At 42.7% G+C, this 18,430-nt stretch overlaps 1 protein-coding gene across 1 annotated transcript in view; it reads right to left on the bottom strand.

Moving 5' to 3' along the window:
• The window catches only part of kst (spectrin beta chain, non-erythrocytic 5 kst), a 211,455-nt gene extending 197,485 nt beyond the window's left edge, over window positions 1-13,970 (bottom strand). Inside the window, exons 1-2 of the mRNA XM_080277991.1 lie at window positions 13,820-13,970; window positions 13,445-13,612 (exon numbers count right to left, since the gene is read on the bottom strand). Of these exons, the coding sequence (XP_080134117.1) occupies window positions 13,445-13,612; window positions 13,820-13,954 (303 nt within the window). The 5' untranslated portion in view covers window positions 13,955-13,970. The remainder of the gene's footprint in view (window positions 1-13,444; window positions 13,613-13,819) is intronic.
• Window positions 13,971-18,430: the final 4,460 nt, after the last annotated feature.

The following is an 18,430-nucleotide window of genomic DNA, read 5'->3' as shown; positions in this document are numbered from 1 at the left end:
TTATACAAGGAACTCCGAGAAAGTGGTTCAAAACAAGACAGTAACGATATTCAAACATGGAAGACAAACAACCCGTCCGTCCATCAGAACCGGGAATTTTCCATGGACAGAAGGGGGAAAAAAATCTACAATGAATAAAAAAAAATCCTTACCACCCATAACATCAGCCTCTTTCCGTTTGTTTACCTCTCAGTCGGTCGGTCGGTCTCTGTCTCTCTGTCGGCCTGTCTCTCTGTTTGTCTGTCGGTCTGTCTCTGTTGGTCTCTCTCTCTGTATGTGTCTGTCTAAGCGCATCATAGCCAGTTTGTTTTTCTCTGGCGGAACTGGGCCATTCCCATAACTGGAATGCTATGTTGTGGTTGAACGAAATCTGATGAGCCTTGCTGCCGTATGCTGGTCAGTTAGAAATGTGTGGGAAGTGCGAAACTGAACGAACAATGCTGAACGCTAAATTAGGAAAGCGCTGTTTTTTTTTTTTTTTTTGGTCTAGTGCAATTTTATTTTTTTTCGTCTCATATCGTTTTCCACATTTATGAAGTCCACAGTTAAATGTACCCCTGACCTGGCAACACTATCATAAATCGAGCTGCGAGGGATTTGGTATTTTCGTTAGGGAAAAAAAAAAAATGTTAGAGTCAGTTTTGCGTAATACAGCGACAGGAAGCCAGGTTGGGTGGCCACAGTGAAAGCAGCGTGAGGCAGCACATGCACAGGGCGTCAACATTCCAAACACGAACCTCCATTATACTGTACATAAAAAAAAACAAAAAAAGAAAATAAAACACCCACCATTACACTACAGATATATACAGCCAATCCTCATTAGCCATCACTTCAGCCCGAGGACGTATTTAGTTAATACAAGTACTTCTGAACTATTTAAGCTCAGAACATTTTTAGCTGAGGGTTTTTGGAAGACTATCTAACTCTTCCACTCTGGAGATTGAAAATAAATAAATAAATAAAGTTCTGGTACATTACTGACTTGGAGTTAACCCTTTCACTACGAAGACGCAATTATAATCTTATTCGTGATACAGTCAAACGAAAATGCTAAGCTCAGGGAAGACAATTCGAACTACAGGGGTTAGATGTTGCCTCTCTTGTGCTTCTATTAACTCTTTCACATCACACACCTCCTCAGAGCCGAATACACTCCATTGTTACAAAAAAGAATGAAACAAAAATGAGGTCTTATGAGAATGATGTGATCCAAAATGTCGCAAAATTTCCATACACCAAATACGCTAATGTAAATAGGTGAATTTCAAATAATCATTACATGTAGCAATGGAACTGTAGCATTTTTTTTTTTATTTGCCGTGGCTTTCATACTTGACTTTTTAACTATATAAGCTAGATTTTTTTTTTTTTACCCCTTCACATCGTCTACCCTTAGATGAATAAAAATTGTCTTGAAAAAGCAGGAATAAACTAAAAAATAATAATAATAAAAAGCCTCGCCAGTCAACAGTTAAATCGTTTACAAAATTAAAAACTGGATCTAAATCTTAAAAAAAAAATATCCAAATAGCTGTGTGCGTTGAAGTTCAGAATGAGCATTATGGTTTTTGTAATCTCAGCATGACTAACATGTATGGTTGCGTGATTCATCTCAGTAATTTTACGTAATATGGAATTCGTCCTTGTGGTAATTAACATTCAGAACACAAAATTTTTAAATATCTGTAGATTCACAATTTCATGGGCATTTTTCACAAGTTTCATTCGTTGTGATATTGTAAAATGCTTTATATATGGCTCTTGTGACTCACTCGGCTGAAATGAATTGTAGTTTTGAATTAAATGCCAAAGTTATCCCGATCATCAGAGTTAATGGTGGCAATATTCATTCAGACTTCTACTACTCAAGCTTATCACAGTAAAATCAACTGGCATTAGATGCAATAAGAGTCTATAAATACGTATCGATCGTGAGTTAAATTGAAGTGCTCGGATTTTATTTATTTATTTATTTAGAGTACATATAGTCAAACACAGAGGTTTGTACGCATCTCTAACGCAGGGCAAATCTGGTAGTCATTCCATGTAGTTACTCTTGTTTCACCCTCGTCTGTCTGGCGAAGCAGACCCATCAACTACGGAAAGTGTGGAAGTTTGATTCTTGGATGGACACCGTATTTGCGTCTCCACCCAGTTAACAGGGACACCATAGCAAGCTCCATATCACCCCGTTTTCTGGTTACCACCCAGCTTTGTAAATGGTTTCCTGGGTTACGGGGAAAATTAGACTTTAACACGCTGCAGAGCTACCTGAAGTGGAAAGATGAGTATTGTAATAAAAAGAGACAGCAAGGAATGGGAGAAGTAGGAAGAGAGGAGGGCAGACAGATACAATGATTACGGTGGAAGAAGCAGTAGGCAGCACTACATCAAGTGACTGGATGACGGTCGCCACCCCCCCTACCAGTCATCCCACGAAAAGAAACAGAATCAAAACCAAATGAGAATGAACATGTTTTAGCCACATACTAGTGCTAACCAGTAAAACAGTCCACATTTATCAAGGATCTAACCTAACCTACACGACCGAGTCCATACAATTTTATTATCAGAAAGCTTTACTTAACCATTTATTTTTCACATCAATATTCACTCTGGTTTAACTATGAAGAATATGGCAGCTGTGTGAGTGAAGGCGGGAACATAGCAATCATAAACAATCATACGCTCTGGAAAGTCTGTAAATATGTGATCAGGGACCTTGTTTATAATTCTACTGAGCTTGCGAATACGACGGCTTGTATTTACGTCTGTACTCATACAACTACCATACACTTCACCACCAAACCACAGTGAATATAAATGCAGAGGGAAAAAATTTAAAATGAATCACAACGAACTATGAAAATTTGTTTACCGTAAAAAAATGGTTACGATCCTTTACAAATATAGCCCCTGATAACGATACACACGATAGCGATAAGGGTATATGAATTCCTGTGGGCGACTGCACAACCAGGCGCAATATCCCGCCATTCCTTATCAAGCATGACCGTGACACTATCATCATCTATATCAGGTCAACACAAAAGGTCAGGCCGAAACACGTAAATCACTCGTATTACAGGTACACCAAAGATTAAGTAATACCCCTATCTATCTATCTTCCTATTTATTTATCTATCTAGGTCTCTATAACAGTAAATGAAAAGATATCCCAACAACAAACTCCAATTCAATACGACACCCTTCAAGAAAGTTATGAAGCACTAAACTTTTTACAAAAACAGACCACAAGAAAATATTGAACCATCGCAAAGACATACAGAAAATAAAACCTCAAGGACAACAACAACAACAACTGTAAATGAACTAATAAGATAAAGAAAAAATGGTCAGCAAAAACAAAAACAAGAGTGTAAAGATAAGCTGCTCTCATATATCGCCATTTTACAAGTGTGTGTGTGTGTGTGTGTGTGTGTGTGTGTGTGTGTGTGTGTGTGTGTGTGACAAGACATCATTATCTTTTTTCTAGGCCACAAAATGGCAATAGTTTTGTTCATACCGTAATAAAACGATCAGCTGCAACCCACACCAAAGGCAAGAAACACGCAAGTCACTTATACACATGCAATGCAGTTATACTTTGAAAACTAATAATAATAATAATAATAATAATGTCATGTGATCCGAGGAAAGGTGTGAGTGAGGCAACATCCGCACTTTAAAAACACCATTTCCCTCTAGTAGGCACGATTTGTTTTTTCCAGGACGAACTGGGGACTTAGGGAGATTCTGCCTTGCCTGTCCTCATCCTTCCTACAAAACAAATCATAGTTACGACGGGGATTTGGCACAACTGCTCCCCGTTACCCTCGGCCCACCACATACAGCGGGCTCTCTCAATTGCACCCCTGCTTTGTAAATGGTCAGCATACTGGCCTGACATGCACTGCTCCGTTGCAACAAAATTTATACTGATCATAACCTGACAGTAATTTTTAAACAACACCATGTTTCTCTCTCCCCCGAGCCAACCTGTATCACTATCGTTGGGGTGTTCATGCCATACGCTGCATTTCGCCGGGTTAGGAGTATTTTCACCATCTCTTTCTCAGGGATTCATTCCATCTGTTAAGCTTTAATACTCTTCGCTGTTATTAATATCGTTTTAATATCCACTTATTTTTGTGAATAGGGTCCACGGTAATATTAATCAGCGTTATGGGGAAAAAAAAAAAAAGAAGAATGAGGTGCTAAAAAGATTCACAGAGCTCCCGAAATTTCAGTCATTTCTGGTGACAAGGTAAAGGTGGCGCTCCAGTAGGTACAACGACCTACATGGTACACGGAGACCAATGCACAAACTGTAAGGCACCCAGTTCCCTATCGCATTATCCATCTGGCCCACTCCATTCAGTTCACAGAAAACACGTGAAATTCAACACCGCTTTGGCACAAGTGGCATGTTACATCAGCTAAAGTGACCAAGGCCGTCGCCACACAAACAGCTTGTATATAGCCATCGACTGCACATGTGAACTCTCTGACCTCTAATTCCAACCTGATGATGCCATTTTGATATTCTTCCTTTCTCCTAACGATTTTGTTCAACTTAGTAGAGGCTTATGAAAATGGTGAGGTTAGATGGTGTTTAAGTTTCCATAATCCTTTCACGAACAGAAGTCCTTCCGAAGTGGAATTACATCGTTTGGAACCACGAAGAATAAAGCAACAGAATGTCCCCCGATTCATGGGATTAGCGAACGTACGGTAACACACCAGAGGATGCCGTGGCGCGAAAAGTAGTTCCAGTCACTCCTCTGCTAACCCTGATGATCAATTTCCTACCCACAACAGTTTACCATCCCCACACACTCTGCAACAGCAATTCGGCGGATCTGCATAAACACTCACTTTAGTCAAGAGCCTCTCTCAATGACACCCACTCATAAAAACAAACACTAAATCAAACTCGTGAGTATACAGTTTATTTTAAAGTAAATTTCCTCTGCTGTCTACTAGTTTCCTTTGAGCACCTCAGTAACAAGTACATTTGTGGTCTTGGTTCAGTTCAAATGTAACTAGGTGTACAGCAGTAGCCTACAGCAGTTTCATAGATGCTTTTCCTATTTACTGAACTTCCTTTCTCTTTCATGCCTTATCTAACTGATCTCAACTTAATCTTGTGCATATTAGTCACCACTTACAGTATAAGCTTTCAACTGACGTAAGGGCGTAAGGCGTTACTAATAGATATTCAGGTATAGTGCACCTTAGACAGGGGAGCACACACCACCGCCAGTGTCCGCCAAGGGGTCAACCACACCATAAATTACAGCTGGAGAAAAATGCTGTCTTCTTCAAGGGTGGGCGTGGAGTGGCCCTTGGGATATCCTTATTGTAGCTATTTACCTTAACGCCCCTGCCCTGCCCTGCCCTGCCCTCCCACTGCCCACCCGCCCTTCCTTGCCCTAGCCCACCATGCCCTTTATTTCTCCAGTCACCCCCTCACCTCTGGCCTCTCACCCCGCCACCACTCTCACTCCTCCACTACAGAATGTCCTCGTTACATGTCGTATTTATGTCCTCGTTACATGTCGCATTTCTAAACTTTTTTTTTTCTGTTACGTGCACAGTGAACAGAAAAAATGTCTAATAGGATTTCAGAAAAAAAAAAAAAATCCTCTAATTTACAGTATCAACGGAATGAAGAAAACTGTTATGCACTGGAACACCCTGATTTATAATAAGAACGATTAATACGTCACTCACCACTACATTCATCACCTCACCAGTGTTTCCTATCAATGCCCTCTCACCAACCCAACACGACTCTGCAGCAGGCCATCTCACTACCACTCAGCACTTCACCACAATCACCACCCATCAGTCATTTACACCACTGCCCTCTCACCACTCCAGCACAACTCTACTACGTATTAACTCACTACCATTCACCACTTCAACACACTCACCACTCCATTAATCCTTAACACCACTGCCCACCCACTACCCCAACGTAACTTCACTGCCTACCACTTCAAGACACATCACTTCACCACACTCACCATCTCATCAGTCATTACAACCACTGCTCTCTCACCACCCCAAAACCACTGCCTACCATCTCACAACTCCATCACTGTTCAACCCCTCCTCCCTCCCAATACCACAACCCTACCACTAACACTTACCCCTACCACATCCCCTATACCCCTATCATCTGTCATCCACTATATATTCAAAACTATGGTCAATTTTATCTAGTTTCTAAGCGAATACGACCACACACACACACACACACACACACACACACACACACACACACACACACACACACACACACACACACACTTCCCCTCATTCGCTTACATACCAAATCACTTCCTTCCACCCCAAACATTCACATCCTACCGTCCACTCGCTTCCCAATGATATCATGCAAATTACACATACCGCCCCGCATCACACTCTCTCTCACTTCCTTCCGCAACAAACAGGCACTTCCGATTGTCCAGTAATTTTCCTATGACGTAATTCTCTCTCTCTCTCTCTCTCTCTCTCTCTCTGTCAACGTGTTCTGCAGAGTAAGCGAAGAGACGTAACTGGAAAAATCAACCGCTTCGTTACGACAAAAATTTACTTATGTTGATCAAAAATTGTCTAGAATAAGAATTTTGGTCACATTATAAAGGCTAGTCACTAAAATAACATCTTTTTAAATTTCTTATCATCACCAGACGATTATATTCAGTTCACGAAAAATCCCGAAGACGAAATGAGAATAAACAAAATTCCTCCGTTTCCAATAATATCCTCTTTTCCCCTTCCCATTTTGAAGCCACAGTTTTGTTTAATTCTTACTAGCTTCTGAGATTTTATAAGACTTTTCGGACGGGAGATTTAGGGATGGATTTCAGTTACTCCTCTACTTCCAGAAATTTCTCCTACACTAAACAGGATGGATTGTACTGACGAGGAGTAAAATATGAAATGCGTCAGAGTGAAAGCGGTAAAAAACTGTCTACATAATAATAATAAAAATATAATAATAATAATAATAATAATATAATAATAATAATAATAATAATAATAATAATAGCCTAATAATAGTAATAGTCATACAAAAAGATGTTATCGCCATGACAGTATTACATATGGTGCTATACGAACTTAAGCTGACGCCAAGTTAAACCAGTTATGTAACACAATCACGTTACCCAATCCTGGTCCTAACTGGGATTAATGGATGATCTGTTCTCAAACTCGTTATCTCAAATTGGCTTAACAATGATATGTGGAAAATGTGGCAATTACTCAATTAAGATCACCTCCACACACTACTCTCACCCTTACATCCCCCTGCTGGAGTGTGGGAGTTGGCAGATGCTCACACTACATGGCTCTTTCACTCCATTATTCACACTTAACCCCTTCAAAGTTCAAAGACGTATTTTTCGCTTGATTTTTGCTAACATCAGATTATTTTACTTAGCGTTTAATGGGTAATGTTTTAAATACAGTTCTTTATTAATTTCTTGTACACTAAAGGTCCTTCCTTGGTAGAATAATATTTGTTTGGAGAGAGCAAAAGTAAAATGCGTTCGGTATCATCTCACTGCACAAAAATTAATTACTCGTACAATCATTTCGAGGCAGAAGAATTAAATAAAACAAGACGCCCCGGGTTGAGGATAGAATTCCCTCCCCCTTTCTCTCTTTATCTATCTATCTATCTGTCCCCACCACATCCCCTCCCCTCTCACTTACCCTTCAGTTCAACACACTAACACCATTCCTCATTATAATTTTTCACGCCTTGCCTCTGCTGCCTTCTGTCCTCATTTCATACCTTCACCCGACACCTAAATCAACTCCCCCTCCCTCTTACACTTACCACGCCTTTTGTCCTCACCCTATCCTCTGCATTTCACTCTTGCTCACCCTATAGTTCGCGTCTTGAACTTGGATGAGGTTTTCGTCCTTTTGCAGCCTCTGTCATACATCAGAGAGAGACTAGACAACACTACGGCTCTACATCCTTTCCACTGCACCATATTCTAGTGTCATTTTCTTGTTAACACTCAGCATTCAAGACGGACAGCTGGCAATTTTGATGAAGTAAACAGTGGAACTATATACTTTTTAACATCCTTTGTCACTTTCCCTATATCCTCCCCTCCCCCTCCCCATAATCTCTCCTTTCATATTAACTCTTCCAGTCTCATCACTCAACCTACACTCCAACTTAGCCTCACATCCTTCACCTCGCCTCTCTCTCTTCACCATCACCTCTCCCCATACCTCGTCCTGCGTCCCTCATCTTTCCGATATTCAACTTCTTCATTCACTTGCCGCTCCTCCCCTCAACTCCTCTCAAGCTCTACCTTCCATCCCCTCCACCCCCTCTTCGCCCTCACATCCCCTCTCCTCCCCCGTCTTCCTTTATTCGTCACTGCTAAAAAATTTCCCTCTCCTAAACACCCACCCCTTTCCTGAATCCGCCATCTCCCCTCTCTCAACTTGCCTAATCCAACCTTTCCCTCCATTTTCCTTCTCTCCTCTCTACTCAAACTACATCTCCCTTGCCTCTCCTAGCGTCGCAATCCTTACCTTCCTCTCCCTCCTCTCCCGTGACCCTATACCCTCCCTTCCTTCACCCTATTCCTTCCTCAGTCCATCCGCTCCTCTCCCCTCTCGCACCAAACGTAACTCTTCCCTCTCCCAGTTCGGCTGCTTCTCCCCTTCCCTCTTTCACCCTCTCCTCCTCCTCCAATCCGTCTCCTCCCCTCCCCTATCTCACCTACCCCTCCCCTATCTCACCTATCCCACCTCCACTAATTCGTCTCCTCCCCTCCTCTCTCACACCCTCTCCTCCTCCTACAATCCGTCTCCTCCCCTCCTGTCTCTCACCCTCCCCTCCTCCACCATTGCGTCTGTTCTTCCCCTCCCCTCCCTCACCCACCCCTCCTCCACTAATTCGTCTCCTCCCCTCCTCTCTCTCACCCTCCCCTCCTCCACCAATCCGTCTGTTCCTCCCCTCTCCCACTCCGTCCACGACCCGACCCGAACAAGGCCATTATCTTATCACCACATTCCAACAGCACAGAGTCACACCAGATGGCATCAACTGGCTGTCTTTTATATACTGCATTGTTCGATATATAGAAAAAGGATAGAGGTGGTAACGATGAATACAGCGACAGTCGTGATGAAGGTAATGGTGGTTGTGATGATGATGGTGTTGGTGACGGTACAGCAGTGGTGGTGGTGACGGTAGGTGTGGTAGGCGTATTTTAAGGTGGTGTTTATACATGTGGTGAGTGGTAGCAGTGATGGTAGGGATGCTCACAGTAATGGTGGGTGAACTTTGTGGTGGTGGTGGTAGGTGGAAAGGTGGTATGGCAGTGGTTGTGGTGCTGATGGTGAATTTATTGACTGTACTTGAGTAACTGTGGTTGTGGTGGAGAGGATAGTGATATTGATGGGTAGGATGATTGATGCTGATCGAAATGCTGATAGTGGTAGTGGTGGTGGTGGTGGTGGTGGTAGGTGAGTTGAATGGTGCGTAGTGGTAGGTTGGTTGAGTTGTTAGTGATGGTGGTAGGTGGGTTGAGTGGTTAGTGTTGGTGATAGGTGGGCGAGGTGGGTGTTGGTTGTGGTGGTAGGTGGGCGAGGTGGGTGTTGGGTGTGGTGGTAGGTGGGTTGAGTGGATGGTGGTAGTGGTGGCCTAAAGTGGGCGGTAGTAACAGCTCTGATAAGTGTGACAATAGTTGAATTCCACACGGGTGCTGAAAGTTACTCAAGAGACGATAAGGGTGGAGGTGGAGGAGTGATGTGGAGGTGGAATTGCGATGTGCAGCTGAAGACACACAGAGGTAGAGAAGAGACATGTGGAGGTGGAGACAAGTAGAGGTAGAGGAGAGTCATGCGGAGGTGGAGCAGAGACATGTGGAGGTGGAGGTGGAGACACATAGAGGTAGAGAAGAGACATGTGGAGGTGCAGGAGAGACACGTAGAGGTGAGAGATGTGGAGGTGGAGACACGCAGAGGTACAACAGACACATGTGGAGGTGGAGGAGAGACACGTAGAGGTAAAGGAGAGACATGTGGAGGTGGAGGCACGTAGAGGTAGAGCAGAGACATGTGGAGGTGGAGAAGAGACATGTGGAGATGGAGGAGAGACGCGTGGAGGTGGAGACACGTAGAGGTATAGCAGTAACATAAGGAGGTGGAGGAGACATGTGGACGTGGAAGAGACAGATGTGGAGATGGAAGAGGCAGGCAGGGAAGGTGACATCAATCATACTTTATTGCTGCTAACACTACACGATTTTATTCTCCTAAAAAATCTCCAGGAACATGAAGCATCAGATTACAGCCTACATTAACTCTATGATCTCCCTCCTAACTAAGTGGAAATAAATAAAATAAAGAAGTAAGAAGTAAAAGTAGCAAGACTGAAATAACGACGTAATCGCAGTGAAGACCTTAACCCCTTCAGTACGATGATTTTCTTACACCTTCCAGACAAGATAATTTGAAAGAGAGAGAGAGAAATCGTACAGAAGCGGTCCATCGAAGGGCTCTCCCTAAAAATTTCAAGACCAAATCAAAAGACGTCATCCTAGTGAAGGGGTAGAAATGTTGCAAAATAAATCGCTGAGTAAGGGGTAATAGGAGACCAACACTGATACGAGCCAAAGTGACCCGTGACGTAATACTCAATAGAGGGGATTTTTGTATGGAGTGTGGGTGACGATAAAGATGTAACAGGTGAACGTCTACCTATTGTTGACGTCTTTCGGTTACCTAAATACCCGTACCGTATCAGCGACTCTCTCTCTCTCTCTCTCTCTCTCTCTCTCTCAGTAATGACGTGAGCTAGCCACTGCACCCACTCACTGATAACCCACCCTCTTATCTCACCGACGGTTGATCCACTCGTATTGGACATGAGAGAGGGCTTGGGAGAGGCAGGAAGGTTCGAGGGAGGACAGGAGGGTTGGAGAGAGGTCTGGAGAGCTGGGGAGAGGACAGGAGGGTTGGAGAGAGGTCTGGAGAGCTGGGGAGAGGGCAGGAGGGTTGGGGAGAGGTCTGGAGAGCTGGGGAGAGGACAGAATGGGGGAGAGAGCAGGAGGGTTGGGGATGAGTAGAGGGTAGGGAGCTAAGAACGGTTGGGGCAGGGGTTAAGGAAAGGACTGGAGAGGTTAGAATACAAAAGGGAGGTTGGGGAGAGGGCTGGTGGGCTGGGGAGAGGGCTGGTGGGCTGGGGAGAGGGCTGGAGGGCTGGGGAGAGGGGTGGGAGCTAACTCAAAACTCACCAGCTATACACCCATGTTAAGCCACCAGGTAACGAGGTTCGCCTACTTGTCAAACTCGTCATCACTCACACGGCCTAAGTCATCGTCATTTGCCTCCTCATACGCCTTTCAGTAACATGACGAAGGACTGGTTTTAATCCTGCTACCGTCAAATGATCTCAGTTTCAGAAACATAGCATCTTACCAGTTCTGTTCTTGCTACTGTCATGTGAGTTTCTTCAAGAGATCTTTGGTAGTGAAGGAGTTAACATCTTCACTCTGACGATTTTTACTTTGCTCTTCGTATCTTCTGATGATTTTTTTCGATTCAGAGAGATTTTTCGAGCAAAGAGGGTTGGATATAGCTTCCAACGACTCGTTCACTACAAAAAGGCTTCTCCTAAGCTGTGTAGAGTCAGCAACAAGAGGATAAAAACAAACAATAACCATTCCACTACGAGAGATCTCCCTTACAATGTACTAAGTCGCCTGATGGCATAAAAACAACAACAACAATATATAACGGAATTATAGCACTGACGAGCTTAAATTAAAAAAAAAAAAAAAAAAACATCGTCCACAGTATTACAATCCCAATCTGGTTTCTTATTTTCCTTTCCTATAATAATACACTTTACCCTCCCAGACTGTGCTTGTAAATTCTTTAGTACCACGTCATACTCTATTTCATTCTTCCTACCGCCAGACGATTAACCTTAAATTACGGGAGACGTTTATTGTAAGGAGTGAATGTCTCTTTTTACATCCCGTGGACGTTATTTTTATTTTATTCTTGCTACTACGAGACTATTTCATTCAAATTCAAAAATGCACCCTGGAAGTTAAGGTGTTAATGGCAGATATAACCCAATCCTTCCAATTCGAAATGTCAAGCTGAGTAAAATCGTCTGGAGGTGGCAATAACATGAGAAAAAAAAAGGTCACCGCGTCGAACTGGTTAACCCCTACGATGACAGACGATTTTACTAAGCTTGAAGAGGAGGGGGGATAACAAGGCCGGAAAGCTGTGTAAAAATCTCGTAAGACCACAAAATATGATCTCCTCCACACTATATGATTCTCTCCACATTATATGATCTCTGCTATAGTTATCCTCTTCACTACGAGATGTTTATTTTGTTCTTGCTACCTTCAGACGATTTTGTTTAACGCTGGAGAAACAGTATACAGTGAGGGAATTTGGAACAGTATTTTCCATTTACCTCTTTCGCTATGCAGATCTCCCCAAAATTCTACACAGACACAGCCAGGTGGTAACATAAAAAAAAATGAAAAAGACGGCCTTAGGATAAACGGATAACGGCAAAACTTGTTCAAAATACGTAACGCTGAACAAAGACGTAACGTTCCACTTCCCAGTTACACCAAGGTCAGTGCGTCTTTACATATGCTAACTTGATTTGTTTTTTTTATTCTTAGGGACCGCTACGTATGTTTTCTTGCACTCGTTCCTTGTCCTTCTATAAATCTTCCAGACAGCTTTATGGTCACACAGTTCCAGGGTACAGGACACCTTCTCTATAACACGACTCCACATACCCTAGCGAGTATTATCAGATCAGTGTATCCTCGACTGGCTTGACAGGTTTTAGGATTTCAAGGCAATAAAATGTTCATAAGGTTACGGTTGTTTATCACAGAGCCAGGCAGATGTCGGTAGTTCATCACGAAAGAAAGTACAATAACATCATCTGGGAATTAGCGATTTCTAAGTGGCTCAGACATATACACAGAAGAATACACATCAAAGGCAAAACTTCTTGGTTCAATGAATATTTTGAAATGAACACGGGTTGGCAATTTACCGCAGTACGAGTTACATGTTAGGATACCTCAGCCTCTCGCAATTGCTATTCCCACAGTACTCCCTCCACTCACTTTGAACTGGCACTCTTCCGAATTTCTGACTGATCATGAGTGTTAGCATGAAACTGGAAATAATTCTAAATGGCAAACGTAATATAAAAAACTTCACGTGCGAAGTTCTTGCCGTCTGAAAACGTCGGGAGGGCTTGAGAAGAAACAGTCATGAGGTCCGTTATGAGTGGAGTTAATTATAGGTCACCGTGGGATACAAGCTGGGGAGGGAGATAGGGGACGGAAGCGTGACAGCGTGGCCAGGAAGCAACAACAGCAGCAGTATCAGGACTTACCTTGGTGTGAAGGAAGGCCAGAGACTTGTTGACATTCTCTATTTTGTGGACGCGCATCTTGCCGTTGTTGGGTTTGCCCAGCTTCTCGCCGGAGATGATCTCCAGCAGCTTGAGCAGCATCTTGCCGTCCGCCAGGTCGGTGAACAGGTCCACCACCTCCAGCCGCGCCTGCATATACGCACATACAAACACATCACTTTACAGTACCTGGTTATAAGCCAGTCATGCTCAAGAAACTATTCGTTACAATACATTTCGAAAAGAAACACAAATATTAGATTAATTGGCTTTACAACATGAACTGTAAACCAAATAACATTACATTTACCACTGTGATAATTCTTAACTCCTAGGACGTGAATCAAAACCTCTTACTTTGATCAGAAATGAGTTCATCCATTTTGTAAATGTCTTCTTTTGTATGCCGAGGCGCTCCTCCCGCAGGTGTTGGATGCGGCCAGTCTCAAACTGCCGGAGGGCGTCCTCGCGGGTCGACAGCGACGACGACATCTCGTCACCACCTCGCCGCTCCTACCCGACCATCCTGATGACACCAACACAAACATTAATTTTCACTTGAATACATCACGAACACAGCAAAACTTGTTAATGTTCAAGTTTACAGTGATTATATGCACCTGCAAATCAACCAATACTCGCTAACCTTATTGCTGCATAGAAAACTAATACCATACCTAACACCAATCACAATGCAAAATGCACAGTATCACATTCAACACATACCACACACACACACACACACACACACACACACACACACACACACACACACACTTGCCCTTGTTGCGACACACATCATCAAGCATCACAACCCCTCACCATATACTGTGCCACACACGCCACACGTCGCACTAAATCACACCAAAGAAAAATATTATACACGGCAGGTTCCGTTACAGTGTACCTGAATTGAAGTAAGTGAACCAAACGAAGATCTTAATAAAACAACTGAAAATACTTATACTTTCTTAGGACACATAATGGTCAGGTTATAAAGCTTTGATACATCGCATATAAAACATGGAAAACTACACACAAACTGAAACCCACTAGGATAATATAAGAATCTACGAAGACTTCTCTAAAGATCTATAAACCTTCCATAAATATATACATTTTACATCCTTGGTGAGACTGAATACAAGACTACTAATGTACTCCTTGTACTCGTATAATAAGATGCGAATAAAAGGGGTGGGTATGAAGGAATGGAAATTGCATCCTCACTCTTTACTGGTGCAAGAATATGATGCTTCCTTCGCCCGACAGTTGAACTACAAGCAGCCCCATGCCACCTAAGTCAGGGAGAAGGAAAGCAGTCTGCACTATGCTCTTTCTGTCTCCTCTATCTACGCTCATGGACTAGTTCATGTAAACTTAGAAATCTTAATCAGGACGTGAGAATTCAACTGCGGCTAAATCAAAATAATAAAAAGGGGCCTAAATATATGATAAGTATAATTAAACGGTACTTAATATCTGATCATCATAACCGAAATTGTCCTTGAACGTAATGTAAAGAATGGGCCATATTTTACAATCCTCTTCCTGTTAGCTGGTATTACGTTCAACTTCAACTAATCATTTTTCTGTTTTATATATATATTTTTTTAACGTACACTGATTACATGGTTGATTAATAATGTCAAGGTGTAGCCAAAACATCCACTCTTCACTTCAGCAAACCGTGCCGTGCCCATAACATACAAGGTTGTGGGTTGCATTATCCAGGACTGACAACTGCAAACCTCCCGTCCAATAGTAGGGTAGCAGCTGGTGTGGAAGTTGTGGCGGGAACACCTGAGCTGCCCAACACCACCTGCCTCTGACTCACCTCACCACACTAACCCAACCACACCACACCACGCTACACCAACCCAACTACACCACACCACACACGTCCTCATTCACCATACAACAGTAACTCAACCACACCACACCACACACTTCCTCATTCACCATTCAACAGTAACTCAACCACACCACACCACACACTCATTCACCACACCACAGTACAACTAGGTACACATCACATAGCAGGTACACTGATTCTTCACACCATAATTCCTGACCTACTGCTACAAACTACACCAAGCCCCTTTCACCTAACACAGAACTAAACACACTCAGTAAATCATACCACATCATACCTCCTAACTCACCACACCACACTACCAGACACAATACACTCACCAACCCATACCACACCACATAATCACAACCCCATACCACACCACACTCCCTCAAACACTACACTACACTACAACACACCATCCCATCCCACACTCACTTCACTCACACGACAACATACATCTCTCACACACGGTAATTTTCTCTCTCTCTCTCTCTCTCTCTCTCTCTCTCTCTCTCCTACTGCGCACAATCCTCAGGTATCATCTTACCTTCCCCAGACGAACACGAACTTAAAGTATCTGTGTGGGCTGACTGTAACACGAGCCTGGGCCACTGTGTTATATAAATCAGCCACAATTCGAGATCGGGAAAGCGATAGGGGACAAACGCCATTCTAAAAAAACACAGTGGCTAATTTCACAACGAGTTACGCAATTCTTTTCCTATGGCGTTTAAGCTGTGTTGAACTGGGGGTTGATAAAGGAATTGGTGATCATCCTGGGAAAAATAAATGTAGCGTGCGTGCCTGGAATGAGTTATAATTTTGAAGTGTTTGCTCGATATAGCGGATATTGGCAGGACCAAAATACATCTCCCTGGAAAGTGGTTCTAGCGAAATTTAGCCACAGATGTGATGTTTTTATTTTTTTACAGATTTCTACTACTTAGACAAAAAAATGTGACGATATGATAATTGTGGAACTACACAAACACACAGACGCACACACACACAAAGCCGGCGTCGCTCTTTGTAAGATACCCAGCGTCTTCAGTAAGTGGTAAACAATAAGCAAATAGCGGGAAACAGAAATGGCAATACTGTTTACAAGTGGTATAAGTGACCGTTGTACCATTTTAACGATTTCATACATATTACACCTTCATATTATTTTTTTTTTATATTATTTGTACACTTGAGTATTGAGAAAGTTCGCCTCAGTATGGTAAAAGAGGATAAAAATGTGTAATAAGTTAAATCGCCGAGGAGGAAGCGCTCCGAAGTCTCCCGTGCCACCGAGAGTAAGGCGCCAAAACTGTTATTGTCGTACCTTCAGCGTCGTACTTGTGTGTGTGTGTGTGTGTGTGTGTGTGTAAATAAAACAAAGGCGTATCATGGTGGATAAGAGTGAGACGTGCTGTGTTATTAGCATACCACAAACCAGTGATAGTGTTGCTGTTAATTGCACACTTCCTCCATCAACCCTGTCCTTCACTACAACTACCTCAACTTGTCAACAATACGCCTGACCTCCTACCACTCCACTGAAACGCAAAACCTAACACTTCAATGGGGTGACTCATTCAATTCTTTTCTATGGACGACTTTATTCAGTTTTTTGTCGACGGGGGAGGTTGATTTAGCGTTCATTTATCCCTTTACTGCTACGTCACTCTCCTAATCCTAGTAAAATGTCTATGCAAAAGGTGTCACCGTATCAGTTTTTAATAACTGCACTTTCATTTCTTTTTGCTGCCCTCAGACTGCCACAAAGAATCCACCTTTCCTTCGTCATGCACCGAGATGATAAAGTTTTTCATTTTCTTCACCCATTCAGCCCGAAGACGTCTTTTGAATTTTGTGTCCATGCCAACAGAGGTGCCGCGTCATATTCTATTACCGTATTTTCAGAAAGAGCGTTCGTGCCCTAACTCAACGATTTAAATTGTCAAACTTTTAAAAATCTCTTTAATGTTACTGACGAATCGATACATGAATTACACAGGATAATATGAACGTGAAAAGTGCAAAATAAACGGGTGAGGAAAAGGTGTTACGAAATATTAGCCAACAAGAATTCGGCCATATATCACCACGCATCACTACTCCAAGTCACCCTCCTTCATGTCGCCATCAGGTTCAATCTCAGTCGTAATCCCTTCACTACGAGTACTTCATCTGTTTGACTCCTGATATTACAAGATTTATTTCTCTACGGTGATTTATACGAATGGAGAGGTTAGAGCCTTCATTAACTCCTAATTTAATGTGGCTTAAACTGAATAAACTCGTCTGGTAACACAAGAATAAGCCATAGTATGCGCTTTCGTCTTTCGTGTAACCTCCATCGCGCCATGAAACCGTGAAGTGTAGGTGGAGGAGAGATGGCAAAGATATAGGCGCGGAGAGCAAAGGAATCGATAGGATAGGCTGAAAATTTGATAAGAGGTGGGGTTTGGATAGGGGAGTATACCCAGTGAAAATGGGCGTTATAAGACTAGTGGTGTGATTGAAGTGTGAGTGTATTTCAAAAACTCTCTATATATTAAAATGTTGGAGGTATGGAAATGGGCGCGGGAGGCAAAGGAATGGGTGGGATGGGGTGGATTTGTGGGTGGGGATGAGGAGGAGTCATAGGAGCACACCCTGTGAATATGGGTGGTGTAGGATTAATGGTTTAGATGCAGTACAGGTTTATTTCATAGTTTTCTCCCACAATGACAAGAAAGATTAAGCCTGCATTGCTCTCATTTACCTTGAATCTGCGTTACGGGGAATTAACGTCGACACTATTCAAAATGGCTTACGTTGTTGCCTGCATGATCCAGTTATGAATAAATCTGTGAAACTGTCAATTTATGAAGGGTATTTTGCGACAGGATTCTCTCCATGTCAGTTTAGGTAAATTCTGATTCAGTTAAATCCATCCAGGCTCAGACACACTGATCCAGATTTAACTACAGCCATGCAGATTCATTTAGTGTGCTTCAGGTCCGTTCTGGCAACTTCAGGTCCGTTCTGGCAACTTCAGGACCGTTCTGGCAACTTCAGGACCGTTCTGGCAACTTCCATTCAGTCTGACGTGTCAATATAGGCACTTTCAGATAATGCAA

This window comes from Coenobita brevimanus, chromosome 71, assembly GCF_032717465.1.
Source record: "Coenobita brevimanus isolate Jiangsu-jjx chromosome 71, ASM3271746v2, whole genome shotgun sequence".
Taxonomy (NCBI): Eukaryota; Metazoa; Arthropoda; class Malacostraca; order Decapoda; family Coenobitidae; genus Coenobita; species Coenobita brevimanus.
This window is presented reverse-complemented; position numbering and strand designations above follow the sequence as displayed.